The sequence below is a fragment of the Haliaeetus albicilla genome, chromosome 17 (assembly GCF_947461875.1).
Source record: "Haliaeetus albicilla chromosome 17, bHalAlb1.1, whole genome shotgun sequence".
Classification (NCBI taxonomy): Eukaryota; Metazoa; Chordata; class Aves; order Accipitriformes; family Accipitridae; genus Haliaeetus; species Haliaeetus albicilla.
Window position 1 is genome coordinate 25,348,379 of NC_091499.1, and position 27,472 is coordinate 25,375,850.

At 47.4% G+C, this 27,472-nt stretch overlaps 1 protein-coding gene across 3 annotated transcripts in view; it reads left to right on the top strand.

Moving 5' to 3' along the window:
- The first annotated feature begins 3,900 nt into the window (after positions 1-3,900).
- The window catches only part of SLC22A16 (solute carrier family 22 member 16), a 68,085-nt gene continuing 44,513 nt past the window's right edge, over positions 3,901-27,472 (top strand). Inside the window, exons 1-5 of one of the 3 annotated variants that reach the window (XM_069805083.1) lie at positions 3,901-6,099; positions 13,678-13,756; positions 15,615-15,723; positions 23,189-23,418; positions 23,499-23,664. In XM_069805083.1, coding sequence (XP_069661184.1) covers positions 23,504-23,664 — 161 coding nt within the window. In that variant the 5' untranslated portion in view covers positions 3,901-6,099; positions 13,678-13,756; positions 15,615-15,723; positions 23,189-23,418; positions 23,499-23,503. Of the gene's footprint in view, positions 6,100-13,663; positions 13,757-15,614; positions 15,724-23,188; positions 23,665-27,472 lie in introns of those variants that run through there. The other 2 variants (XM_069805081.1, XM_069805082.1) reach the window with 2 other exon arrangements.

Genomic DNA, 27,472 nt, shown 5'->3' on the forward strand with positions numbered 1-27,472 from the left:
AAACCCTTTGGCTTTGATGTCTACACAAGTTCAGTATTTTAAGCTACTGGTGTGCTATGAGTTGTACCTATTGCATTAATGAAAACTGTCCCAGTGTTTCTTTACACCCTCCAGTCTATCTGTATCCATCTGTCACCTTCCTGTACACCCGTTGTAAGCTCCCAGAGACAGGAATGCTTGTTTTGTCCTCATACAGTAGCTTCATGACTGGCACTTGCCTGCACTCTCTAATACAAATAATAATCACTGTCATATAACGGTTTTTTACTACTGGACAAGATGCAGTAGTAGTATAAGGAGTAATGCCCACGTGCTGTTTGAACACAAAAACCATCATATTGGTGCCAAGTATCAATTTGATCTGGCTAAACATGGAACTTAGCAAGCATTGTTCCAATAGCCAGTAAAGGTTAACGATGGTTTACCTGTAATGTTTTTTTAGCAGGTAGGTATTGCTCTTCCAAGACAACTTCATGCCCTTGTTTAAGATCCCAGAAAAGCCAGAAGCTTTATTTTGGTGTTTTTATAGTAATGTAAAAAAATATTATTGCATGATTACTACAACGATTTTTTTCATTTGCAAGAAATATTTATTAGAACAATAATTGTTGGAGGTAGATTAAAACCACCAACGAGGCTATGAAAGATGTGTGTACAGTCATAGCTGAGCTGCTGAAATGGCTGTGGGAACACCACTGTTGTTAGGTAACAGATATCCAAGATAATCCAGAGTAGGTGTTTAAAGAAATAATGATTATTATTATGTGAAGTCTGAAAGTAATGCCAACCTACCTAATAATTTGTATATAGTGTGCTTGCCTTGAAATACTGCTACAGGATCAGTTTTTCCAGCTTTGTGTACCAGCGTACTGGTAAGTGTATTGTATGGACTGTAACAGGCCATTTCTGTGATTTATTTTGTAGTGTGTTCTTCGAAGTATCTTGAAGAGGTCAGAGAGAACTTGAGAGTATGTAACTTTTACATGTACATTGCATACATTGAGCACATGGCTGAATGAAATATTCAGCAATACCCTCTTTTAGCTAAAATGTCTTTTGATGATGTTCGGTAAGAAATTATGTGAAATCTCCAACTGGTGTTTGAAGTCATTGCAGAAAGGATACCTTTGCCCCAGTCCATTGTCAGAATGGAGTTTTACTTTGCTTACACTAGCAGTAAATGTTGTAAATAAATTAGTGAAGGAGAATCTGCATTATTTTTTAAATATGACTTTTTAAAATAAGGAACAAAAAAAATCAGGTATTTGTTACTGAGTCTTAGATGTGACATGGTAGCCAGCAGTAATGCATTTTATGTAATCTCTATCCCACAAGACTAATCATGTGTCTTAAGTAATAAAAAATCCAATATGTGGAGCACTGAAGAAAGGAATTCTTCACACCTATCATCAGTAGACAAAGTTTTAATTATGGACCAGGTTCTGCCGAATGATGTATGGCTCAGACTTCCTCTCCACGGCCTGCATTTGAGCCTACATTGGTAGGATTCTTGCCTGCATCCACAAATGGGAATTCCTTGGGATGTTAGATTTAAAAAAAAAACACGAGAAACAATGGAAGCGTACAGCCTTTTGATTTTGTACAAAGTTTCAATGCTATCAAATTTAGGTGTCTGAAGTTCTCCAGAACAGGATGAACTTTTAAATACATTTAAATGTGTATTTTTAACATTTATATTGTTAAAAATACTTTCTGCCCTTATCTGGGCAGCGTGGCATAGCCCTGCTCTGGAAAGATGACCTCTAACTCCGCATGCTTGACCTGGTCAGGGGCACGATTGTCAGTTTGGAGTCTTGCAGACAATTTACACAAGTGGACACTGAACTTTAACCTGTAAGCTTAGGTCACACAGGTCTGTGGAAAAGCAATCAGCTTTTAAAGAAAACATACTTCCTTAGCTAAAAGATGAGCCAGAGAACTGAAAAATTAAAGGCTTAAAGTCTTATTGCAAAAGGCTCCTGTAGTCCTCCAGTTTGATAGACAGTGCTATGAGATGGTTGTCAATCATCCGTTCGTATTATTATTGCTAGGCTGTACAGTTCAAAAAATATCTGTTGTTGGTCTTGCCATTACCTAATATAGTGTAGAATGAGTAGTTTGCAAAATTATAATTGATTTTCTGTTTTCAACCTATTTTAATTTTTCTTGCACTGGTACAGAAGAAAGAAGGACAGTTTCTAGCAGTTTGATTTTGGCAGTAAAACGCAGAAAGTTAACTTGCTAACAAAGAGGAACCAAAGGAGATGAGGCTTCTCCCTTGCTGCTGTCCTCCTTTTGCTGCAGCAGAGGAGATTCAAGCAGGCAAATAGCATCATGACATTGTGTAGTAACTGCAGTTGTTGGGAAACAGAATTTGAAAGAGAAATGTTTATCTTGTAAGTATAGCATCACAACTGTAGAAGCTATACCTAGTGAAGCTGACAGCAGTGAGTGACCTTGACAAAATTCCCTGCATGTCACAAGCAGATTGACTCAATCATGTCAAGAAGTTTATAGACTTTTTGGTCTTACCCACCCACAAATGTATGAAGATCTGCATAGTTTATGGTTTCAAAATACTCCCCCTGGTAATAATGGAGCTTTTGTTTAAAAGTTTCTTGTAGCTTGCAGTATCCCACAAGCATAGAAATAAATCCCTACCCATTTAAGAAACAATGGGGACATCTTCTAACACGCCCTGGTGGGCAAGTCCCAATGGGGATTATCAAGAGTTGCTTCTACATCGTGCTGCTGCTGGGTGAAAGCTGGAAGTCCCCTGTGACTTTGAGACAGTCAGTTCTGGGAATCAGGAATAAAGTAACCTCTGTTATCACCCAGAGCGATATTAGAGCTGTTACAGTGTATTTGAGTCATCTGAGATAGTGACTAGTATCATATTTACGCAGTGGCTGTACGCTTTCATCTCCAAGAACTCAATCTCACATGATAACATTTACATATATTGTCTGTGGAGAAATGCTCAACTGTGGCTTGTTATTGTATATCTTATAAAATACTTGTCAGTGGATCGTGTGTGCTGGAGGACGTAAGAAACGACTTGCCAGCTAGATCAGAAGCAGGCATGTTCTTTCCCACCTAACGTGCCAAACTCATATATCTGTCGTAGTGCGTCATGCTTTTATTAATACACGATGGTTGTACTATTCCAAGACCGCATTATCACTGCAGTTTCTCGTGTATCAGAGCTGAGGTAATCCGTTTGTGTTCTACCTAGCTCCTTCATGATGTTTTGCATATGACTGTGGGGAGACCAGCAATTCACTGGTCTGTGACTGGGTAGTCTATACACTACCTTGAAAATGAAATCAGAAGAGCACCATAGCAGTATTCAGTCTTGCCCTCGTGTGGACTGAGATTCCAGTGCATGTGACATGGCATACTTGGAGGGGACAGGGGAAGAGTGGGAAAGATCCCTACTTCTGTGGGATCAGGGATGGTGTCTGGATAAGCTACATGTGGATGTCAAAACAAAACACACTTTTGCTTTTGGATTTCAGGATCTTGCCAGACAGGTCAACTCCAGCAGTATGCTCATTTAAATTATTAGGATATGTCCTAAGTTTGTTTAGGCCAGCATGGCTAATAAAACCGTGTTGGCACTGGTAGTCATCTGTCACCTCTTAAATTAAAAAAAAAAAAAAAAAGACTAACCAAGTTTCCTGTGTCTTGCTCCTCTCACGCATGTATCCAAATGCGGAGCTAAGGAATAATGCGTTTCCCAAAAACGCAGTGGGAAAACAGGATACCCTGTGTAGCTAGAATAGCTATGCATACTAAATATAACAGCGTTGAGCATTCATAGAGCAGGTTTCAGGTTTACACCACGTACCGCAGCTTAGGATGTTCGGGGCCAGACGTCCCCACCAAGTAACACAATCGCTTCCTTCAGCTGGGTGCGGGACCTGCTCCCAGCCCCACGGCTGCTGGTGGGGATCCTGACCCAGAACCAGCCCTCCTGCCAGGGGAGGTGACCTGTGCCGTGGCAGATGTGTCAGCCTCTGCATGGACTGCGGCACCCGTCTGATGTGGAGGTTTGCTACCATGGGTGTTTGCAAACTCTCGAGTGGGTCGGTCCTCTGAGAGGGTCTGGAAGCGGTGGGGTTGGCGCAGAGGTCCCCTCTCGGGTTGCAGCTGCGGTGGGAAAATCCAAGGGGTGGTGAACGCGACGTGCCGTCGCGGCTCCGACCGCAAAGCCCACATGTGAGATGGGAAAGGAGATTATCCAGCCCCCAGGAGCAGCGGGCCCACCTTACGCAAGCTGTCAGCACACGTTGCAGGCAGTGGGCGTCTTGGGAAGGTGCCAGAAGCGCCCGGGGCAAGCCAGGAGAGGGTAGCACCGCTGCTGCCACGCTCTCCTGTCCGGGACAGAGAGGGTCCGGCGGCGGGGTCTGCTTTCTCGGATGCTTTACAAACACCCTGGTGTTTCGGAAAACTCTCTGGACCCCCACCCTGGAGACCAGTTGCAATTCCTGCCCTTGCAAATGAGAGCACAAGCGGCTGAAAGTGTGAAAAAGACCAAAGCCAGGAGCAAGGTGCCAGCCAGCGCAGCGATGGGCATGTTGCGCGCTGCCTCTCCTCCCCACGCGCGCCATGGGAGAGGCAGAGGTGGAAGGTGCCACGTGAGGACCAGCTCGCTCCTGACTCTGAAAAGGTGACGCACCGAGCTGCCGCAGCTCCGTGGTTGCGTGCCTCCATAGAGTGAGCCTGCGCTACCCGTCTTCCAACGCGTTTTTAGGTCCTGACGTTTCTTGGAAGAGTCCCACGTGTGGGTGAGGGTAGGACTTCTGGAAGTTTTTTGAAGTGTGTCCTCCTGCTTCTGTGCAGTGCCCCAGATCCAGATCTCATTTTGGTGTGTTTAAGGTCTGTCCCGCAGGAGGGTCATACAGTAAAGGGTGGTTCACTGGATTTGGATGGATTTGGGGGAGGTCTGATCCCCTCCCATCTTTTTTTCCCTGCTCTGTTCTCACCTGCTAGGGCTGCTGTAAGCTTTGGCTAAAATGTCCCTCTTCATACCGTGGCTCAGCTTTGCCCAGTCTTACACAAACCCTCTCTTCTCCAGATGCCTGGCAGCCTGCACCTGAGGATATGATTTTATGGCTAATGGTAGATGCATTAAAAAAAAAAAAAAGAGTATATTCAGAGAGCCGTTGGGTGGTTTGTTTCACTTTGCTTTTACTGCTAGGGAGGATGTTCTCCTGCCAACGCTGCCTGGGTCCTGGCTGTCCTGGGGAGCTGTCTGGCAGCTCTGGTGTTCGTCCATCAGGACATGTAATGTTACAGCACGTATTTCAGAGCACGGCCTGAGCCCTTTTGGGATTATCGTCTTCAAATTTTCTTACATATTATACCGTTGTGGATGGAAGCATCATGCACCTTGTGGGAGACTACTGAAGAAGCTAGAAAGAAAAGAAAAATCCTACGTGGGAGAGAGCCAGCTGGTTCAGCGGTACGCTAGACATCATCTGCCATTGAAGCTGGATCTTCTGCTTGGAGGACATGAGTCTTGCTGAGAAAATGGATCTCATTGACCTGTAAGTCAAACAGAAAAGGCTGGTGGAAATTCGGATTCCTTGGCCATGACAGGCAAAAGAAGGTCTGCAAATGCTGTGCTCGTGCGGGGCTCCCGCTGGCCCCTCCGGATTCGGCGAGACACGGTTCGTGCGAGCCCTCCGCCAGTAGAGAGCTGCTGCCTCCGTAAATCATCGGCCAGGCCGGCAGCCCCGTCCCGCCGAGGGAGGGGAGGCAGCGGAGGGGCTAAAGCAAGAAGGGAGTTTTTGGGGTTGTGTTGCAGGGCTGCGGGATGACTTGCTGCCTCAAAAGGCAAGGAGGGGCCTGGCTGCCCCTCGTGCTCTGCAGAGAGGGACCCTGAGCACCCCACCGGCATCATTTTCTTGACCCCCTCCTTTTGCAGCCCTACCTGCCTGCCCCAAAGTCCCGGGTGGCGGCTGCTCTGGGGGAAGACTACCAGCAAAAGACCTACACTGACTCAAATAACTCTTCCAGCCTGGAAGAAGAGGGCAAGAGGGGGACCTTTCTGGGAAAGCCCTTGAAAATGAACACTTTTGCTTCCCTTTGCAGGTGGTGGCAGGGAATGAGCATGGGGTTATTTAGGGAGGGTGTGAACAAACCCTGCCAGAGCCCATTAGAGGGACTGACGTCCCGGGAGGGGGGAGAGAGGTGGAGGAGGCTGCCAAGCCTCAGGGGATGCTCTTTTATATTTCATTTATGATCTGTTGATTTGTATCTGGCTGGGGTTTGAGCCCACATGATTCACGTTCACACGGGCAGGTGGGAGCGGCTCCATTATTTTCTTTTGAATCACCCCGCATTTCTCTGTCACCAGAACATGCTTTAACAGCCGCATGTGCATGTGTGTATGCGTGTGTGCGTGCGAGACCCAGCGAGCCTGGTGGGAACAGGCTAGGCTGACTTTGTCTCAGCTTGGTGGACTTGGCAGTATTAGGTTTATGATTGCACTTGATGATCTTAAAGGTCTTTTCCAATCTAAATGGTTCTATGGTCCTGTGATAGAACGGTGAGCAAGTGCCATTCTGCAGGAGTTGCTCCTGGCTTCTGTTTTTTACACGAGGTTGTCCAGTGAGGGGTTGGAAGCCCCTTTTTGATGCCTCCACTGGGCTCTTGGAACACCAGCATGCTTGTTCTCCTTGCTGCCTAGCTGGGCAGCATGAGCCTGCAGCAGTCACTGCTGTTGGACCTCAGTGGTGGTGGGGTCATCACAGACCTGTGGTTCCCCCCTACTGTCCAGAGACACATAGACTAAAATTTTTTTGCCCATTTTATTATGAAGTGTAAAGGGATAAGTCATTTCTGACCTGTTTAATATGAAGAGTCTAACTAAATCTAGCTACATGTGAGCAGGGCTGTGTCAGGCACCAGCATCTCAGGAGGAAGATTTGGAGTCAGAAGACGAGATTATCATCTCACGCTGCTGTGTTTAGCGGAGCACAACTCCAAGGCAGCACGCTCGGCTGGGAGCACACCCAGGCCGAGAGAGATGTTCGCGGTACGGCTCACAGCAGCAATGTGACGGTGTTCACCAGAAGCCGCTCTGTGAAGCTGCTGGTCACGATGTGCAACCCCCACTTTCAGGAGGGTTGCTGAAAGCTCCAGAAACAACGTGAGCCTGGGAGCAAAGGGCCTGAAATCTCTCTGAGCCACTGCTAGCCTGAAGACATAGAACTATCCCATGGAGACAAGGTAGGGCTGGGCTGCGGCAAGTTCAGGCATCGGGACGGTAAAGCTGTGGCTCTTCCAAACCCCAGCTCTGCTCAGAGGAGTGCCCAGCGGGCACGGCTGCAGGGGCGATGGCTGTCCTGGCTCCGAGGAACCAGCGCAGCCCCCAGGGGAACGTGTGTAGAAGATGAGAGGTATGGGGCGGCGCGCACCCTGCGCGGGCAGAGCTGGCCCCTCGAGGGCTGTGCCGTAGCTCCCGTCGCGCTTGGAGAGGCGAGCAGCCCCGCAGCCGCGCTGGGACCACGCCAGCCTGCGCGTCGTCTGTGCGCGGACAGGGCAGAGGTGGTCAGGAGGCTGCTGGATGCTGTGGTCGGCATGTGGCCCCCGGCGGCACCAACAGGAGGGTGAAAACCCACCGGTCGCGCTGGTTAACCAAAGGCTGGGAGAGACGTTTTAACTCCTCTGAGCTGCTACGCGTGCATCTGCGAGGGGAGAGCCGCAGGGAGGAACACCTCGGGTTGCGAGTGCCCGGGCCCTGCGTGTCCCCGGTGCCAGAGCATGAATAACGTACAGACTGTGTACGATGCCCTTTGGCAGCCGGTGAGAGTATGTACGAGCTGGAGGAGGAGGAAGAGCCGTGAAGCCCAGCAGCCCGCAGAGCTGGGGCTGCTCAGCTGAGCTGAAATGGCCACGGAGCCAGCGCCGTCCCACCGGTACCGGCCATGGCTCCCGGTGAGCTGGGGAGAGCCGGGGTTTGCAGCCCTGCCAAGAGAGGAGTTGCTCTTTTGGAAGCTGGTGCTGTTTATCAGTTAGGGGTTTTGTTTTGTGGGTTTTTTCCCCTCTTAACAGACAGCTACGTACAAATGTTTGAATTCACATTTCTTGATGGGAGTTTGGCTGAATGCTCCCTGTCACATAAATCGCAAACAGTTTGAGCGCAGGTCTGAGCCAATTCCTATCCTAGAGCCTTTCGGAGCAGACTTGTCACTGGTTTCACTGGGAGGCTTCAGAGCAAAGCTGTTGCAGTCTGACTTTGCTTTTGCAAACAGCTTCTTGAGGCTTGAAAATGAAACGTCTGTCCCTAGCCATTGCCGTTTTCTGCTTGGCAAGTCTCTCTGCCAGCAGCCTCCGTGGTGTTATGACAGGATTTGTAAAATGTGGTTTTTGTTTGCCTGTGTCCTGGGCAATGCCCGACCAGGATGAGTAGGTACAGGGGCCCTGAATCTGAAGTCTGCAGTGCAGTATGTTTGCTCCTTGCTGTTGACACAGTGTCTTTGATAATGGGCCTCTTTTTCCTTGAATACAAAAAAAAGAATTTAATATCAAAGGTTGATCTGAACAGATAACCCTGCATAGGGTCAGAGGTCTGCTCTTTCTTCTAAATTGTAATGTAAAAGTGTTTCTCTGGGCTGAATGGCCATGCAGTAGCTGAGTGCATCTCCCTTCTCCGCATCGCTGCTATTGGAACTGAACACCTCCACGCACACTTAGCTGAACACCAGCTCTTCTCCGTCCATCTTGAGGGCTGCAAACGCCCCCAGAGCGTTCTGCACCCCCCCGGCCGGGTAGTTTGGCTCAGTGCTGGGACTGGTGCAGGCGCAGGTATGGGGATGACTGGGGAAGGGGCAGGAGAGCTGGGAGGAGACCTTTCTGCTGTTTGGATGGGATGGAGGAGCTCAGTAGCCCAGGGTGGCTGGCCGGGAGCTCTGCCAGGGGTTGCCTGCCATCTGCTGGCAAATCCCACGGGAGGGATGAAGCCCAGGAGGCAGCTGGAAAAGGAAAGTTCTTGTGGTTTGGTGGTATCGCTCTGGCCAGAGACAACACTATGTTTTTGTGGTAGGACCGGGGGCCCATCGGAGTGATGCTTCCAGCTGGCGAGGCTGAAGGCTGCCTTACTGTCCAACCTGTTTCCATAACCCCATCGCTCTGGCTGGGCTGCAGAGGGATGTGGCCTTGGCAGAACGAAGCCCTGAAATGCCTGATCTGCCATTGCCTGGTATCCACGTACATCCTGATGCTGACATCTCACCTCCGTGTCCATTTGCCCACCTCCAGCGGTGCCCGCGGTGACCACCACCCCAGGGTCAGCCTGTTCTCTGCAGTTTCGTGGCCCCGAGCTGTGCTGGATTTAGGGCGATGGCACTTTCTTGCCAAAGCAGGCGTCATCTGCGCCTTTCCTCTGGGGCTGGAGGAGGGTGAGATGAGGATGATCCCACAGCAGACTCTTGGCTGCGGGGCCAACGGAGGGAAGCAGCCCCTGGGATGAGCCCTTCACCTGGCCACGCTGGGACCAAGCCCAGAGCCGAGGCTGATCTCCCGCAGGCTGGGAAGGAGCTGCCAAGCTGCTGGGCTGGGGCAGGCAGAGCAGCGCGGTCTGGCTGGGCGAGGGGGACGCAGGCAGTCGGGCACTGTGGCGATGCGATGGGGCAGACGTCAGTGAGTTCAGTCTGGCCGGCTGGGAGTTTTGCATTTCTGGGCAGCGATGCCTGAATCCATTTATATGGCAGAGTGCTCTTGTGGTCTGGGGCCTGGGTAACAAGGCAAAGAGGATCTGTACGTGTTCCTGGTGCAGGAAGAACGATGCTGTGATATACAGCAAGTGCCTCCCTCCCCCACATCTCTGCCGTGGAGATAAGCCATGTTTTTACTGAGCCTCGTTGCTTGCACAGGGAACCTGTTTTCCAGATTACTGGGCACGTATTTTGGCTTCTTAACATCTGAGTTGTCAGATAACACTGTAGACTAAGTTAATGCGCAGAGCAAAAGCACCCCAAGAACCCAGCCTGCTGGGTCAAGCACCATTAGCACCATCAGCAGGCACAGCAGATTTGCCCACATGCCGCAGGGCTCTGGTGTAGCTGGGCTGGGATGCTCCTTGCTCCCCACCAGCAGCTGGGACTTCTCTCCTGTGGCTGCCACATTCACCTCCTCTGCTGTGGAGGCTCGTCTGAGCATCCTGCCAGCAGCAAGGACACCGGGCAAAAACCAGCCCCTGCCCTAGAAAGCACTGCTGGTCATGCTGTTGGCTCAGTCTTGCTTGTCTCTGCTCAGGATTTCTTCCCTCTCTGTGAAAAGCTGGGCTGGAATAAATGGCTCAGCACTGCCCGCCATGGCCATGGTTCTGATTTGTATTTCTCTGTTCCCTTCCTTTTTTTCCCACTAGGACTGGATTAGGCTGAGTTTTGTGCCTGGGCAGTCTGGAGTAGTGCCAGACCCTGGTTGTGAGCAGTGGCAATTGTGTGGGACAGAGATTTTTGGTGAGTTTTTTCTGGAAGTTTGTGGCATTCCAGCACATCCGTCCATGCAAAACCAGGCAGTGTGTCTGCTTTGGCCCTTCTGTACATTTTGAACTATCTCTGAGTGAAAGCTATGTGTGGGCAGCTCAGAAATGAAGCCAGGAATAGTTCTGGTACCAGGAGACAAGCATCCTTGGGTATCAACTCTGGCTGCTGCAACAGTGACTTCTTTAGCCCTGAGAGTTACAGGAGCCAGTACTTGTGATGCTTTTTGCTACATCTTAACTTTGATTTTTTTAATCCACCAGTTGTCCCAGCCTGTTTGACGCTTTTGTCTCACTCAGGTGTGCTAGCTATGCCTCTTTTGTAATAAACTTTTAAACACCTGCAAACACAATTGCATCCCTAACCTGGGGAGGGGATTATTACCGGTCACGTAGAGTTCCTGTCTAGTAGCAGCAAACCCCACTGCAATCGCTTCGTAACAGCATGTGGAGGCAGACACGTGGCCTTAACGTAAGGCAGGTATTTGTAAGTGGGATGGGTACTGAGACTGTAAAAAGAAGGAAGACCCTGTTTAATGAGACGGCCTGTACTATGTACATGTGTGACATTTGCTGTAAAGCTGTAAAAACTGTCCATCTTTCTCTCCAAGCTACTTTCTGGCTGTGTTTCTGTATTCCCCACGACTCGGAGCTGTTGAAATAGTTCTAAACGTTAGGGGTATTGCACAATTTTTGAGATAATGCTGCCAGTCTTGCTCAATGGCAGAGGGATAATAATGGCGGGCTCTTAAAAAAATACCGGCAGGGAGAGATCCTGGTTTCGTTTGCTTGTTTGTTTTAAGCTGAACTGCCTTACTTGCATTTGCTGGTGCCAAATTCTTTTGCTCTCTCTGCCATATAACTGAATGCTGGTTTAGTTACCTTAAAATGCAGACTGAAACAATTCCTGTGCTTGGTCAACTGCTGGAAATCATGCAGCTGAGGAGAAGAGAATTCAGGTGTTTTCAGGAGATACTTTGGGAGTGAAAAGGGAAGGTGATGCTCAGGGGGTTGGCACCTCACATGCAGCTCTCCAAAGAAGCTCAGCGGCGGGGGGGGGGGGGGCGAAGGAGTAACAGCACTTCTTTGCTTCACTTGCAGGGCTGCAGCCTTTTGCTCTGCTTTCCCTGAACCACCTCTCCACCTACCTATCATTAACATTAAAACCCATACCTATTAATGGCTGTCATTAAAAACAGACGGTTTTCTGTCCTGTGCCAATAGAGAGGGTTTCTCTGACCGGGAGCACAGCCCCTGAGCCCTTTGGCGGTGGTGCAAGGGCTCCCATCAGCTCCGGCGGGTGCTGGCTCCCGGCCCAGGACAGCCGTTGCTGCCAAGAGCCGCGCTGCCGCCTGCTCTCCAAGAGAGAACCCGATACCAGGGCAAAACCCGGGACAGCTGCAGCAGTCACACACCATCACGCCATTTGGAGACTTACACAGGGGCACAAAAATGAGCTGCGCCTTAATATAACTTATTACAGCCAGCTAAGCCATGCTTTGCAGAAGAAAATTACATCCTCCACCATATATCCTAAAGCTGTTGCTGCATCGAGGTGTTCTGAAGGCACAATAAGATCTTAAAAATGCATCAGACAATACAAAATGGTTTTCTTGTAGCGTCACGGTAATCCTGATTAAGGCTATAAGGCACGAATGTGTGAGATACATGGCTTCTTAAACAGGGGCTGTTTATGCAAGCGTTTCCTTGCCGTGCCTGCTGGGAGTACAGCCTTGACAGGAAAACGACATTTGCAAACAAATGAGCAGAGAGACACCAGCAAGTTCTCATCTCGGAGGGAAATTAGCATTTTAATATTCTGCACGGGGCTTGCTAGATGGCCAGGGCTCATAGGTGCTGTGTAATAATGACACTGATAATTAATAATAAATCTGATGCTGAAATGCCAGAGAGTCGGGGCTGTCTGCATCCCTGGCATGCAGCAGGGGCTCAGGATGGGAGCTGCTCTCATGACAGATACATCCCTGAGAGTATTTTACAAACAGGGATAGGAAACTCACAGCTAAACTTAAGGGATAAGAGGGGTGGCTGGTAAGAGAGCTGAGCGGTATGGGAGTAATGAAAAAACTTAGGTGCTGAGAGAAGGGAGGACGGAAGTATTACAGGCCTGATGCTGCTCCTGATGTTGTGCTGGGACCGAGCATCCTTCGACAGCGCTGGCCCAGGCTTCCCCTTCCTTGCAAAGAGCTGGTCCCTTCCAGGCAGAGACAGCGGGGACGTGGGGCTTGCGGTTTGGGGAGCGGGATGAGCAGGGATGGAGGCAGGGGGTGATGGACTCCCTGCAGCTCACAGGTGGTGAAGGACTTGGTGGGACAGGGGGAAGGCAGAGGGGATGGAGCCCGGCTGGGGGGATAGCTCTGAGGCTTTGCCCAGCAGAAGGGTGGTCTGAGCCCCGGCTGATGGCAGCACCAAGGGAAGGCAGGAGCTGTCAGCTGGCAGGGGGAACCCCCTGTGCCTCCAGGGAAGCGGGTGTTGCTGGTCTGGGTCCGAGTGCCAGGTCTGGGGACTCACGTTTCTCTTCCACAGCCTTGCACGGAGCTGGGAGGAGATGCTGCCGCAGTTCCCGGCCGGTCCGGCTCTGCCATCCGTCACGGCATCGCGTGATACATCTTGTAAAGAAGGGGTGCAAAAATTACCAAAACTGTGTGGAGCAGTTTGCACGGGGAACGTCTCCTACGAGCAGCTCCTCCTGTGCCTGGGTTGAGACCACTAATTTAAGATGGCGAAGGTTTGAAGCCTCCCTGGCACAGGCTGTTGAACCTCCATCTGCCCCAGTCCCGTCCCAGGACTGTGGGATCCAGGCTAACTGGGAGCGTTTATCCCGCCAGACGGCTTGAGGGGTTTTACTCCCCTGCAAGCTGCTTCGAGGGATGCACCGAGTGCTAGTTTTTCACAGGCAAGGCGCATCTCGTAACATTACGGTATGTCGCATAGCCACGGTGAGGCATTTCTGGCGGCATCTGACGCCGTGGCAATTAATTAACAGTGGGCACAGCAGGTGCCTCTTTAGCCCGAAGCTGCAACTTCTCCGCAGGCACTTCCCCGTAACCTGCTTCTGGTGTGATTTTTCTGTCAAATATATCTGTTGCTCTCACTCTTCTTCTTTTTTTTTTCTTTTTTTTTTTTTAAATTTTATTGACGGCTTTTACTGTTCTCACCAGAGCCATTTGCCAGCTGCCGCAGTCAGCTATTCCCCACACATGCAGGAGAGGCTCAAAGCGGGACTTCATTTCGCAGAAGGTGAGAAACACACAGGCTGGGGCTGCTGGCTGGCACCGCTCCCTCACCGCGGTGCTCTCAGAGCCTCGGCTGCTCTTTTCTCTCTGTCCTACAGATAATCCTAGAGATATCTCTGGCCAGGATAATCTCAGCCTTACCATTCTGGGCAGGAGTTTCTGAGAACTGATTGCACTTCATTGTTTTATCTCCTATTTCTGTATGTTGGAGGTCTTTCTCTGAGATCTGCCTGGGTGGCTTTTGCCTCTTTTATGGGATTCTAAAATTATCAGCTGATGCTTATTCTCTTTGTTGGGTGAAATGTTTACAGCCTCTTGCTAAATCCACACAGTTCCTCTCTAATTTGGGTTTCTGTCTTCTTCAAACCCAAAAGAGAGAGAGATATTTTGAGTCCAAATTAGTTGTCTGGAAATTGTACTTTGAGGGAAAAACCATGCTGCGAACTGTGCAGTAGGTAAGGCTGAAACCCAACTGATAGCTACGTCCTCTAGCTGGGGAGGTTTAACCGAGACCACTTTCCTCCCAGATGCCCGTTTTGCTGGGCTTTGTGTACTGTTTGTGTAAAACGGAGAACTGAGTTTAGACCCCTGTTTTCATAATTATGTTATAGACTCATATTGGTAGTATCTTAATGCCCCGTGCAAACTACTGAATTGAGCCTAGCCTCTTGCGTTTTGAGTCGTACCTTGCCCTCACTACCACGAGGTGTCCACAGGTTTGGCATTTGCTCTTGCCCTTTGTAGGCCATGAGCTAGACAAATCCTAAGCTGTGAAATGGAGACAGTCTGTACAGGCTGGTGGCACCAAAGCCACAAACTGGAGTACCTGTGGATGTGGATCCAGGCAAAACAAGGTGAGTTAATGAGGCTGTAAAGCAATTTCTCCAGGCAATGGAGATGGGAACGTCTAGAAATGCACCTGCCAAAAATGGCTCTCAGCTGCATGGGTGAGAGCATGTGTTAGCAATGGTTTTAGGACAGACAAAATGATTATGCATGCAACCCACAGAGCTTCTGGGAGAGGAAGATCAGGCCTGTAATTGGAGCAATAACAGGGGAAAGATCTGCTGTGGTCCATGTTTTTTCAGTCCCTCCTAGCGTGCCCACAAGGCAGCTGGCTGTGCGGCTTAGCGTTAGGCAGGGCTTTCTTATCCTGCTGCCCTTTGCCTGTGGTTAGGACCACATCATTCACGACCACACCAGTCTTGCCCCAAAGTAAATGATATGACAATGAATCAGGAATGACAAAAATGTTGCCATTGCAATTTCAGGCAGGATTTAGCCAAATCCGGTCTATTTTTTTCTTATGATCAGGTTAGTTCTTGCACAAGTGCAGCTCTGAAGGCAATTTATAAGAGCTGGAAGTGTGAGAGTACATTTTCCACAGAGGAGTGCGTAGATCAACAATTTACACTGCTGTGCAGATTAGTGATTTACACTGTTTTTCACTTGCTGCAAGAAGAGAAGTCTGTAAAATAAAGGGAGCTTTTCAAGAGAATGTGGTCACCAAGCACACCTCCAGGATTTTGCTTCGTTGGAAACGGTGAGGATGTTATTTGCATTCTCAGCAATAAATAAATTTTCTTCATCGCTCTGGTGCCCAGACTGTGCAGCTTCTGTGAAGAGCTGTGCCTTCAGGCCTCCTCTCACGCACTCATTCAAACACACACAAAGGATCACACCAGGAAGCAAGTGATGAAGTTGCAGTTTTTGCAGCTCTGGAAATCCAGCCAGGAACCCTGAGTGAAATTGGGAATATTAGCTAGACCTCCAAAATCAGCGCCTGCACAAGCAGGAGGTTGTCCGGAGCGTGCTTTTCGGATTTATATATATTTTTTATTTTTCAATCTCTTCTCAAACAGGCTGTCGTGCTGCCTCCGTGGCTCTGAAGTGTACACATGCACCTTGGATGGAGATAAAGTATCACCATCTACTGGCGGCTGAAAGGATGACGGCAGAAAATTTTAGAAGGTAAGGAAATAAAAGAATTGGCTGTGCTTTTGCCAGGTACCCGAGATGCTGCAGAGAGCCCTGCTTCAAGGGAGGGGAAGGTGGCTCACAGGGCCACTTTGTACCATCTCACCCTGCAGGTCCCCCCCTCCCGCAGCCTCCTTGGCTGCATTAGGTCAGCTGAAGCCTGGCAGAGTATTTCTAACTCACCCTTGGTGTGGTTGCACCTGCCCTTTGGTCTTGCGTGCAGGAAAGGGTGATGCTCCTGGCACTGTTTGCCCAGAGTCTGCGTGACATATTGGGTGATGCTTCGATGGGCTGGAACAGTTGTGGTTTGGATGCCTGGAAATGGGAAATGAAGGCTGTGCCCATGAACCACGCTAGCCCGGGAAGCAGCCAGTCCTTTCCCAAGAGGAGCTGGGCTCAGGTCTCTGGGCCGCCAAGGGCTCCGGCCAGCTGGGCAGCTTCCAGGCTGTCACAGCCAGGTGTCAAGTGCAGAAAAGATCCTGTTTCTGCTGTGCCCTTTGCTGGGAAGTGATGGGTGAACCCAGAGCAGGGGTGTGTGAAGATAGGAAGACGCTATTTGCTGCTCCGATTCACACGTGTCGATGGGTTGTTGAGATCAGACGGGGACGTGACAAGCTGCGGTGGCCTGGAGGACAGGGAGGAGCTGGGGTCATCCGTGGTGACAGGGAAGGCGCTCCACAGTCCACAACATTGCTGCTGTCCTTGCCTAAAGAGTGGGGGAAAGCACAGCCGTGGCTTGGCTTGCACTCTCCAGAAATGCCCCAGCAGAGGTGTGGGGTCCCGCACCCTCGGCATGGGTGAGCACGGCTTGAGACAGCAATGGAGGGAACGGTGCTGGGGACGGGATCTCTTTGCTCAAGGGCCCCCACAGCTACCCAGTCCCACCCACCAAAGGCAGTGAGAGGCAATGGTGTATAGGCAGCGGCGCTGAGGTGGACCTGTGACACGGGCACGCTTCTGTTGAGCTGAGACAGCGGAGCCCATGGAGCTGACCACCAGCAGCGGGCAATGGGCCACCCACACCCCCCTGGGATAACTGCTCCAGGGGGCTGCAGACAAGCCCTAGCCTATCTTTGGCCAGCGCTCACCAGCCCCTGCAGGGTCTGGGGGAGATGGAGCAGAAGAGCAGGGGAGGTGGTGGGAGGAAGCGGAGTGAAGATGTGTCAAAGCAGCTGGGAAACTTACTGAGAGGAGAACAGACAAGGACTTCATGGCAGTGGTGGGGGACCTCCTTCAGTAACAGCAGTTCTTACCCTGTTTCCCCAAGGTACCTGCATGACTTGACCTTCTGATAAAACCTCGCCTTTGGTTTATATGCAGAGTGTGTCAAGGTGGCAGGCGTGCTGGAGGTTGCAGTACAACGTAGGCACGCAGCTTTATTCACTGCACGGTCATTTCCCCTACTTGCTGGATGCATTTTGAAGCCTGGGCTGAACTTCATGTTGCTGCAGCTGCCAGCATCCAGGTTTTGGTGTGGACGTAGTCTCTGCCGAGACAGCAGGATAGAAACAGTCTGCAGATACATTTCTGTCAGTTGTCAGTAAAGGTGCACAGGAGATGTGTCTCTTCTTCCCAAGCTACTTGGACCTGTTGTGTTGAATGCTCCTAAGAGGAATTCCTAGGAACACCAGCACCCAGCAGATGGGTCATGTGGACTTCTAAGATAGACACCACCAGGCTCTACTAAATCTTGACTTTGCTTCTGATTGCCAGTTAAAAGGCAATCAGAGGGAAGAGGGACTAAGAGTCACCCCATCTTTAGGTGGGTTTTGCTTTTTCTTACTGAGGACATTATGACTTCTCTTTAAGCACCATCATCTCCCCCTTGATTCCAAAAGGCCATCAGAAAGCAAAGATAAACACCTCTGGGTTTCAAGAAAATGTTGTTCAGGGTGAGCCTCTCTGTCCATACATCACTGCTGTTTCCCTCTCTTCATTCTACTGTTCTGGGCATTTGCAATGTGCCACCGTAATCACAGCCTGCGTCCCTGCCCAAGCAATGCCCGTCCCTCACACCAGGTTGCGAGTGCCCAGCAGCCGGTAGAGCAACTGCTGAGTTAGGAGGAAGCAGGTTGTGCTGGGGGCCTCCTCTGACACTGTCACAGGGTATTTTAATATTTTGGGTTTGTTCCACTTAGCCACAAAACTCCAGGATATCGGATTTTCTATGAAAGGGACCGCAGCCTTGGTTCTGGGGAAAGCAGCAAGTCTCAGATCCTGGAAATCGTGGGACTGTTGAAAATATAGCAACTTGTGTTGCTGGGTGCATGACTCCTTTTGGGCAACCAGGGAATAGTGCTGAGGTACTGTTTAGGACATGTGTGGGCTCTGCTGGAACTTTGTCAAAGTCACAACTTTCCACAAAATGTTTCAACATCACTGAATTGGCAAATTCTAATGCAAGAAATATTTCAGCTGATTTTTCTCTACCCTTCTCTTGTGGGTAACACATGACACAAAGGGAAGAGGGTGTTCAAATTCAAATAAAAATCTATTTTTAATTTTAAAAAGGCGAGCCTTGCAAGCACACACTGTGCATTATGATACAGCATTTAACTATATGACTCTGCTGTACAATTATTTCCCAGGGCAAACATATAAAGGAGTAGGATTAAAGATGCACAGGCTGCTGTAAGTCTAGTTTCTTATAATTTTCTGACTCTTAGTTTTGCAAAAAAAAGAAAGCGTCCCTTTTTCATTGAATGGCTTTAGATGCCAGTATATGTAATAACACAAAAGCAGTGTGGCTTGGAGCCAGTGCAAGAGGACAGCAGTCCAGCATAAGAAGCAATCGTCTTTCTGGGACAGCAGAGAAGGAAATGTCAGGCAACGGGGCTGTCCTCCAGGCTGGAAAGCGCAGCAAAACATTTCCTACCCCATGGCAAATGCAGCTGCAGCAGCTGCCTGCCTCTCCCAGAAAGCAGAGGAGAGAGGTTCATTTTCCTAGGTCACTGCTGCTATAACCATTAAGATTTTTGTTGTTCTCAGATTATTTTGCTTTGACTTATTTTCATTGGAGCCAAATGAAGACATTGAGAACTGCAAATGAGTAATGTCTGATCTCGAGGCTTGAGCTAAATGTCTTTACTAGTTTTATTCTGTACCACCAGGAGATAGAAGGGAGAATTAGGTTCAGCTTTGCAGTCCTTACGTATTGAAAATGTCCTTCAATATGCCAGTGACTGCACAGGGAATACTTGTCTGGCTTTTGAGATATGTGATGGATCATTTGCTTTGTTATGTTTTCCAATGCCAGTGTTTTTTGCAGCTTATTTTGGCTATCTCTTTAAAGAAAAAATCTTCCAAGTGTATCAGCAAATCAGGCATTATTTTGTGCACTGTGGTTATCCTATGCTTCTCTGAAGAGAATTATCTACAAAATAGATAAACTTCTAAGAAGGGTATTATGAAAATACCCCACAACTGAAAAAAATGTGTTTTTCATATCAAAATTTGTGCCTCAGCCATTTTTCACTGTTTTGTTGGCAACCACTGATGTTGGATCAGAGGGAAAATATGTTCCAAAATATATTTTGCCGTGGCTATTTTGGATTCAATGACCCATTTGATTGTGCCAAGCAGATCAACATTCAAAACACCTTATTAATAAAACTTTCTTCTGCTTATTTGCAAAAGCAAAACACAAGACCTATTTATGGAGAGAGACACTTAAAAAAATATTCCATGCCCCTGAACCACGTGCACTACAAACCCATTTGTTTGGTTAGTTCATTGTCACTTCCACACAGACAATTCTGCTTTTTTTTGTACTTTTTTTCAAAGAGTTGCTTGCTGAAATCAGGGTGCCAGCAGCCCTGGGTCTCCCCTGACATTTTTGGTTTTGTATTTTTGTCTCTGACACCTGTTGGAACCGAGTCCTCTCTGTCACCGGGGAGAAAGCTTGGGCTTTCCTTGGCAATTAATGCTGCATTTACTGATGCAAGTCGAGGTGCTCTTTTATTATGACTTCCTAAACGGGATGCATATTCCTCACAGCCTTTTTTTAGCCTCTGCAAAAATCTGTTGGAACTACCTTACCTAAGAGAGACTGGGTTTCTTTGTGGTTTTGTGCCAGTGTTGTCTCTTCTCTATTTCTTCTCCCTTCAGTAAGGGTTGGACATGGGGTGATTTTTTTACAGCATGTTTTTAAAGTACATCCCTCATTCTACAGCAACTTAGAGACACTTTGCTCAGTGACATTTGTGTCAATACACAGCGGCATTGTTTTACTGCCTATTGCCAGGTAAACAGTACCGTGGCATTGAATGGGATCACTCACATGGGGACAGGTTGCAGGATCAAGCTCTTGGTCTGGATTCCAATATATTTTGAAGCTAATCCAAGAGAAAGTGTTGGTTTTACTATGTAAACTCTGTGGCTTTTGTATGAGCTGCGTAAAAGTCGTATGCTTGCTTAGCTCTAGAGCTGCCCGGTAGCAGTAAGGCACTCGGTGCTTTACATCCACCCCTGAGCAGGGGCCCTGAACTTCCCTGGGGTCCTTGGAACAAGCTGATCCAAGAAACTCAAGACCCAGCAGGTCTGTCATGGAGGGCAGGACTTCGTTCCTGTTGCATCTTTACTGAATACATAAATTCAAAAGGAATTTGGGGATGGGGGAAGTATGGAAACAAAATTATATAATAGCATTTGAATTTTTGCAGTGAAGAAGAAACTAAAAATGTAATACAGAAATAGGATCATTTTGTTGCAGCTGGATAACTTGGAAATTACTAGCAGGAATTTTACCACGTTTCTGAAAATGTTGTCTTTCAGGAAGCCATCTAAGGAGAGTTGCAGTCTAGAAATTATTCTGACACAAAGTTTTTAACAAGTCAGTACCAACTTGAGGGACGTGCCAGCAGTGCCCTGCTGCCTCTGCTCTCTTTCCAGAGGAACGAGTTGATCGATGCTTCCACACTGCACATGACCACTTGGTTAAGATTTACTTTGAAACTATGGTCCATAGCTTTTGGCCAAAGCTTCTCATAGTTTAATAGTTTAAACAGCCTTAAAACAGTATCATCTGCCTTGCAGGACTCTTTATTCCTAATGTGATCTGATTTTTAATTTTTTTTTTTTTTTTTTTTTTTAATTTCAAAATGCAGGGAGGAAGAATTCTCTGGAGAGCACTGTTGGGACATATTTCTCAGGGTAGAAGAGCATGTCTCACCTGAGATCCTGACACTGAGCTTGTCAACTCCATGAGAGTCCTTCTGGCAATGGGTTTGTCCATCCAACTATGGTTGGTGTTACTGTGACTTGTTATGTTTTACCAAAGTATTATTTTCACTGTGAAGAAATGTCCCCAACACAAGGATATTTCCAAAATCTGTGAAAACTTTCAAGCCCCAAGAACATTTGGAGTGTTTTGGAGACATGGAGCCACCCCACTCAATGCATGGGAAGGAATCCAGGAAAAGCCTCTTTTTGGCAGCTCCTCAGTGATGTAGGATCCCAAGCCCTGGCTAAAAAACAGTGTAGGCTTTTGAGGACATACAGGTTTCATTAAATGTTGATGCAACATTGTTTCTCCAAACACTGAAGTGCTTTTGGAAGTGCAGCTCTAGAGTAGGGTTCTGCTGAGTCAGCGGTTAAATCCAGATTCAAGCTACAAATCACACTCTGGCAGAATTATTTCAGGATTTCATCTGATATTTAAACATACATCTGCAAGAAAGTCTTCAGACATGCTATAATCCTGCTACAATAATCCTTAAATAAATATTTATCTACTTGAAACAGGAAAGCTGAAACAGCTGTAATACTACCAACAGAAATACATATGAAAGCTTGCTCATTCAGTTAACAACAGCACCAGGGTTTATGGCTAGCCTGGTGTCAATGACTGCACTAGATATGAATAACTTCAATAAATATGAGCTTCTGATTTATTCTCAGCCACACTGTTATAAATCCAAACTATTTCTCTACTAGCAGAGGAATTATTCCCTATTACTGTACTAGTAAGATCCATATAAGTAGCACTGATATCATTATATCAAGTAGCTAGGATTAAAAATGGGCCTCCTACAGTTTAGGTTGTAATTATGTGCTTGATTTCTGAAGTGGGATCTAGTTCCATACAGTGTAATTAAGAAGAGTAAGAAGATCTGAGTTATCTTACATAGTGTTTCCTTGCAGATTTTTTAGATACTTGGTAGAAACAGACTTCCCTTTACGTTATTTACAGGGATTTGCTCAAGAACTTGGAGGCAGTTAGAGTCACTATCTTTCTTACAGAAAGGAAAAATGATGTTACCCAGTTTTAGCAAGAAAATGCATTACTGAACTGTTTTGACACTCGCTGCCTCTACAGTTACTTGTTATTATCTTCACTGGAGCTGGGAAAACTGGTTGGCTCGGCCACCAGATGTGTTTCCTACCAGATGATGTTGTGGTTTAACCCCAGCTGGCAACTCAGCCCCACACAGCCGCTCGCTCACTCCCCCCACAGTGGGATGGGGGAGACAATCAGAAGGGTAAAAGTGAGAAAACTCGTGGGCTGAGATAAAGACAATTTAATAGGTAAAGCAGAAGCTGAGCACGCAAGCGAAGCAAAACAAGGAATTCGTTCATCGCTTCCCATGGGCAGGCAGGTGTTCAGCCATCTCCAGGAAAGCAGGGCTCCAGCACACGTTAACGGTGACTTGGGAAGACAAATGCCATCACTCCAAACATCCCCTCCTTCCTCCTTCTTCCCCCACCTTTATATTACTGAACATGATGTCCCATGGTCTGGGATATCCCTTGGGTCAGTCAGGGTCAGCTGTCCCGGCTGTGTCCCCTCCCAGCTCCTTGTGCCCCCCCAGCCTGCTCGCTGGTGGGGTGGGGTGAGGAGCAGAACAGCCCTTGGCTCTGGGTAAGCACTGCTCAGCAGTAACAAAAACATCCCTGTGTTATCAACACTGTTTTCAGCACAAATACAAAATATAGCCCCATACCAGCCACTATGGAAAAAATTAACTCTATCCTAGCCAAAACCAGCACAGATGTCCCCAGCGTTTCCTATGAAGAGACTGTATTTGAAAAGATGGCTAAGAATTGTGTATAGGCACATTAACCCTTTCTTCAGAAGAGGTAAATCTTGTCATCAAATGCAAATACTGTGTCTGTTATTTTGACTGATCCTTCAAATGTGTAAACAAATTCTGAAGAGGATTTTATTTCAAGCAATGTATGGGAATGCTGTTTCTTGGTGGTCTGTAAAACTCTATAAACACTATAAATAACATGCAATTAATAATCCTGTAGTGATTAAAATTTACTATACTTTCTTTCCAAGCAGATATTTTTTTCTGGCCAGCTCATTTTCTACCACTTCATTTAGATGCTATGAAAGTGAAGGAGAAAAGCGCCTTTCTAGACATGTCTCCTGGTCTGGTCAGAGAAGTCAAGCTCTGCAGAGGCTCTCAGTGCCTGTCTCCTCCTGTGCTTGAACAGTTTGCTTTAATATTGACAGGGAACTTCTGAATTCCTTTAATGACGTCTGAAGTGAAGTAGCCTTTTGCTTCTCATCCTGTTTTAAACCTTTGGACACCTTCCTTGAGTGCATCAATTGAATGACACCATTCATGTACGCTGTAGTTTAAGAATCTGAGTCTTTCGGAGGATAACTGCAAAAACAGTGCAGTGACTGCTCAGAGAAACCGATATCGAACTGGGAAAGAGTGCTGTCATGCACGGATAGAGGTACCATCTCCCTGAGACTCAAACCCTTTGGATGCTTTGGTGCCTGCAGAGGCTAACGGCTGCTTTACTCTACTCTTTAGGCGCTATGGCCATCCTCAAGTGTCCTGCTTGGCAGTGCTGCAGCGGCTGGCCTGGTTCTGCCAACCTAGAGCACATCTTTGTGGACACATTCTTGGTGTGGTGCTGGGACCAAGGCCTTGGTCTTCCACATTCCTGTGGCTGTCATCGGCACCTGGTTGTTCTCAGGTTGGTCTTTCTCCTCCTGGAGGTGTTGCATGCAGTATGGGTATTTCTCAGACCAGAGACTGGGGTGCAAATCTGCTATCTGCGCCCTCACCACTGTGCCAAAATCACTCACGGAGCTTTAGTCAAATATTTATGTATAATGGGGGTTGTTAGACTCTTGGATACTTTCTTGAAAACAGGGCAAAGCGGAGATTTGTGCTTACAGCCCTTGAGTCCAAAAGTGAGCAGGCAGCCACTAGGCATGTAATTATTTTGGAGTTTCTGGTTTTTAGTAAGTATAAAAAAATCAGATCTGTGCATTTTAGAAGCAGTGTTGAATGCTGAGAGTCCAAAATAGAGCCTGTTTCCCAGTTAGCAGCTCATGTGTCTGTTTCCTTCTTGCATAAGCTGCTCTCTTTCTCGTGTGCTGCTAGCTGCTGAAATAGAAGCCTTTGGGCAGACTTGTGGAGACTGTCCTACCCAAGCCTGGAAATTCCCCCTGTCACACCAGGGTGTGGAGCAGCGGGTGTCCCCGGCCATGCTGCCTTCTTACAGCATCCCCGCCAGGGAGCACGCAGGCTTCGAGCTCGGGGCACTACCAGCATCTGCTCCCAGTTGTCGGCTTCCTAACTTCCAAATGCCCCACTTCCTCTGGCCAGGGGGGCCGGTTGTGCCAGGGGGGCCCAGACCTGTGCCTTGAAGGGCTTCTCTAACCTTGTCATGGGTGGGTATGGTGTGGTGCCCGTAGGTTCAAGGCAGTTCTCCTGCCTGGGAGAGAGTGACCAGGGCTAGCACCATTTGTTATTGCTGTTATTTTCCTTGTTCATGGTAAAGAGCAGAGGAGTCCTCTGAAGAAATTGAAAAGAATTGAAATGACTGGTTTGCTCCTGACATCAAAAAAATGGATAAATAAGCCTCTGATGTCGGTGTTTTTGATGATAGTATATTTCATTTCTTTTGGACCCATCTATATTTTCAACTGCAGCAGTGTTTCATTATAGGAACGCATTCTCATTTTAAAATTGCGATTTAGTTATATCAATAAATATTTCTGGAAATTTGTTTTCAAACCTGATAGTTTTACTCTATGTCCCTACTCTTGTGTGACGAAAAACCATGAATAATTGTTGCCTGTCTATCTTTTCTGTGCCATTTCTGATTTTATGGGCCTCTGTCATATCACATCTCTTAGCTGGGGATTCATCCAAGTATTAGTTTATGTAGTTTCCCATTGCATGGAAATTACTTTATCCCTCTTGGCTTTCATTTTCCCTCTAGTTCTGGTATGTCTATTTTGGGAGGGAGGACAAAAACTATACATGTGCAAGACAGACATGCTTCATGGATTGGCACAGGAGTAGGAAGACTTATTTTGTTCATTCCAAATGAATCACGAAGTCTCTGATTGAGCACCTTGGCTCAGTGCAGCTCTGTGTGAAGGAAGAGACAAGGAAGTCATTCAAAAACATATTGGGAAGGAGGAACGTCTCTCTGAAAGTGGTGCTGCCATCTGGAAGCTTGCCCTTAGCCAGTTAGTTGCCATCTTTCCCAATAGTTCATGGGTAGCCTAAGTCTTTCTAAAAAATCTGATATGGTTTATAGCTTAATCCGGAATTTTACAATAACAAAACCTGGTATAACGTGGGAAAGCCGTGGGGAATCCCACAGAAATGTTAGCTGTACAGCAAGAGTGTGTTGGGCTGGAAAAGGGTGCAGGAGAAAGCTGGAACTTCACCTGCTTCTGCTGTCCAAGCTTTTGCTCACCCTCATGCTCAAACATTGGCCTCCTCAACTCAAGCCTAGCAAACTCTTCCTTGTGGAATGACAGACAGATGATACAAAAACCTTATGCACCAGTTTAGTCCTGTGTTTTATTTTGATTTTCATTTTCAGATGAACTGGTTTTGCTGTGCATTTGCATAATCAGGAAATTATGTGGATACACAAAAGGGAAGGGACGAAGAGGGCACTTCGCCAGGGAAGGGACACAGCTTGTTGGAACAAGCACTTTGGTAACATATCCAAAGCCACAAATTGGCTCTTTTTGTCCCCTCTGTCTTTTTCATGTGTGCTTCAAATCAATCATAGCTTGATGTTTCTTAAATAAATGGAAGAAAATTCAGAGCCTCATCATTTTACTTCTTTCATTTCACAGCTTTCTGCACATTTTCTCCATCTGAACTGAAGCAGTGACGGAGGATGGTGGACCGGATTTTTCCCTTTACCCAAGTTTATGTCCTGGGATGATTTGTGTTTGTATGCTGGGGAATCTCAGAGAAGCATGAGATGTATAGTAAGTGCACAAAATCACCCCTTTAGTTTCTTGAGTTGCTGATATTACAGCTGTCAAAATACTGAGTGGTTTGGTTTGGTTTTGCAATCAAGTGCTTACATTAAGCCTTGCATGTTTTAATTATGTCCTTTGGAAAACTCAGCTGTGTATCCTGTGTGATTTGTTCTGAACAGAAACAATATTTAGTACCTTAAAATAATTTTCTTGAGAGGATTGGAAGTCCTTGAGCATGTGCAGACTTAGTTCAGTCCCTCTCGAGTCAGCCAAGCAAATTCAAAAGTAACAGGAGCAGCATTCTGGGTAATCACTGCTTTCTGCTTGAAAACTCACATGGGCCAGCATGACAGGGTGTAGGAGGAATACTAAATAAACTGTTAATCCCAAAGGCTTGGCAAGAACTCGCTGAGCATACCTGCCTCACTGTGGTCTTTTAGCATACAGCAGGCATCAGCACATGCAGTAAAAGATAAACTGGGTCAATTGGGAGAAAAGCAACTGCAAAAAAAAAAAAAATCAGTGTAACCCAGGTCATTTCCACTGCAAGAGTTAAGAGCCAAGTGTATCAAAGGGGAAGTAAAGCAGCAGAAATGCTGTAAGGATATTGACTTTGCTAGTATGTCACCAAAGTTCATGTTGTACTTTCACAGCAACATTTGTCCAAAGAAAAAAAGGACTCTACAAATCTTGAGGAATCACACGTACCAATTTCAGAAGTGAAAAGGAGGGACAGCTTCAGCTGGCACCATGTTAAACTAGTGGTGGTTGTTGATAGCTCAGTTAAGTGAAGGGAGACACTGGAAATGCATGTGGTTTTTGGTGCAGGGTGTGTGCTATAGAGTGTGAAATGCCATCTGTCATGGGACTCTCTATACAGACATGAGTTACCCTGTACAGGAAACTGAAGAGTTACAGTTAAGTGCATAATACCCAAAATTGCCAGCAAATTTTGCCAAAATGTATAATGTTTCTTGCCTCTTGTCTGGGAGTGGTGGTGTGCCTGAAAGGAGAGACAAGACCGTTGCTTGGTACGGCTTCTCCTGGAAGGTCCTTGCTGTAATGTTTGCCATCTATGCTGCTTGGCTTTGGCATCATCTTAATCTACTCCTGCTTCCCTTGCACTGCTTCTGTGTGGAAAACCCCATCTGGAGCATCGCTTGATAAGAGTGACTGCTCCATACCTCTCAGGAAGTTATGGACATGGCAACAGGACTTGGTATGAGGTTTTCTATGGGGTTCTGCTTGGACAAGGTTGTAGAATCAGAGTTTGGATTTGCTTTCTAGCCATTTGTGGATTTCACCTGGCTCAGCTTTGCAGTAGTCTTTAAAATTTTAAAGTGTTTACATAGCCAACATCAGCCTGAGATTGGAGTTTCTGAGTGGCAGGTGCTTGCATGTGTCTTTGGAGATTCAGCTAAACAAGCCTCTTTTTCCTTTGGGGTCTTCATAGCCTGAACACAATCAGTCCAGTGAATGCAAACTCACCTATGGCATTTTGTATCCCTAACTGGTATGTAGAATAGGAATGATTCTATAACT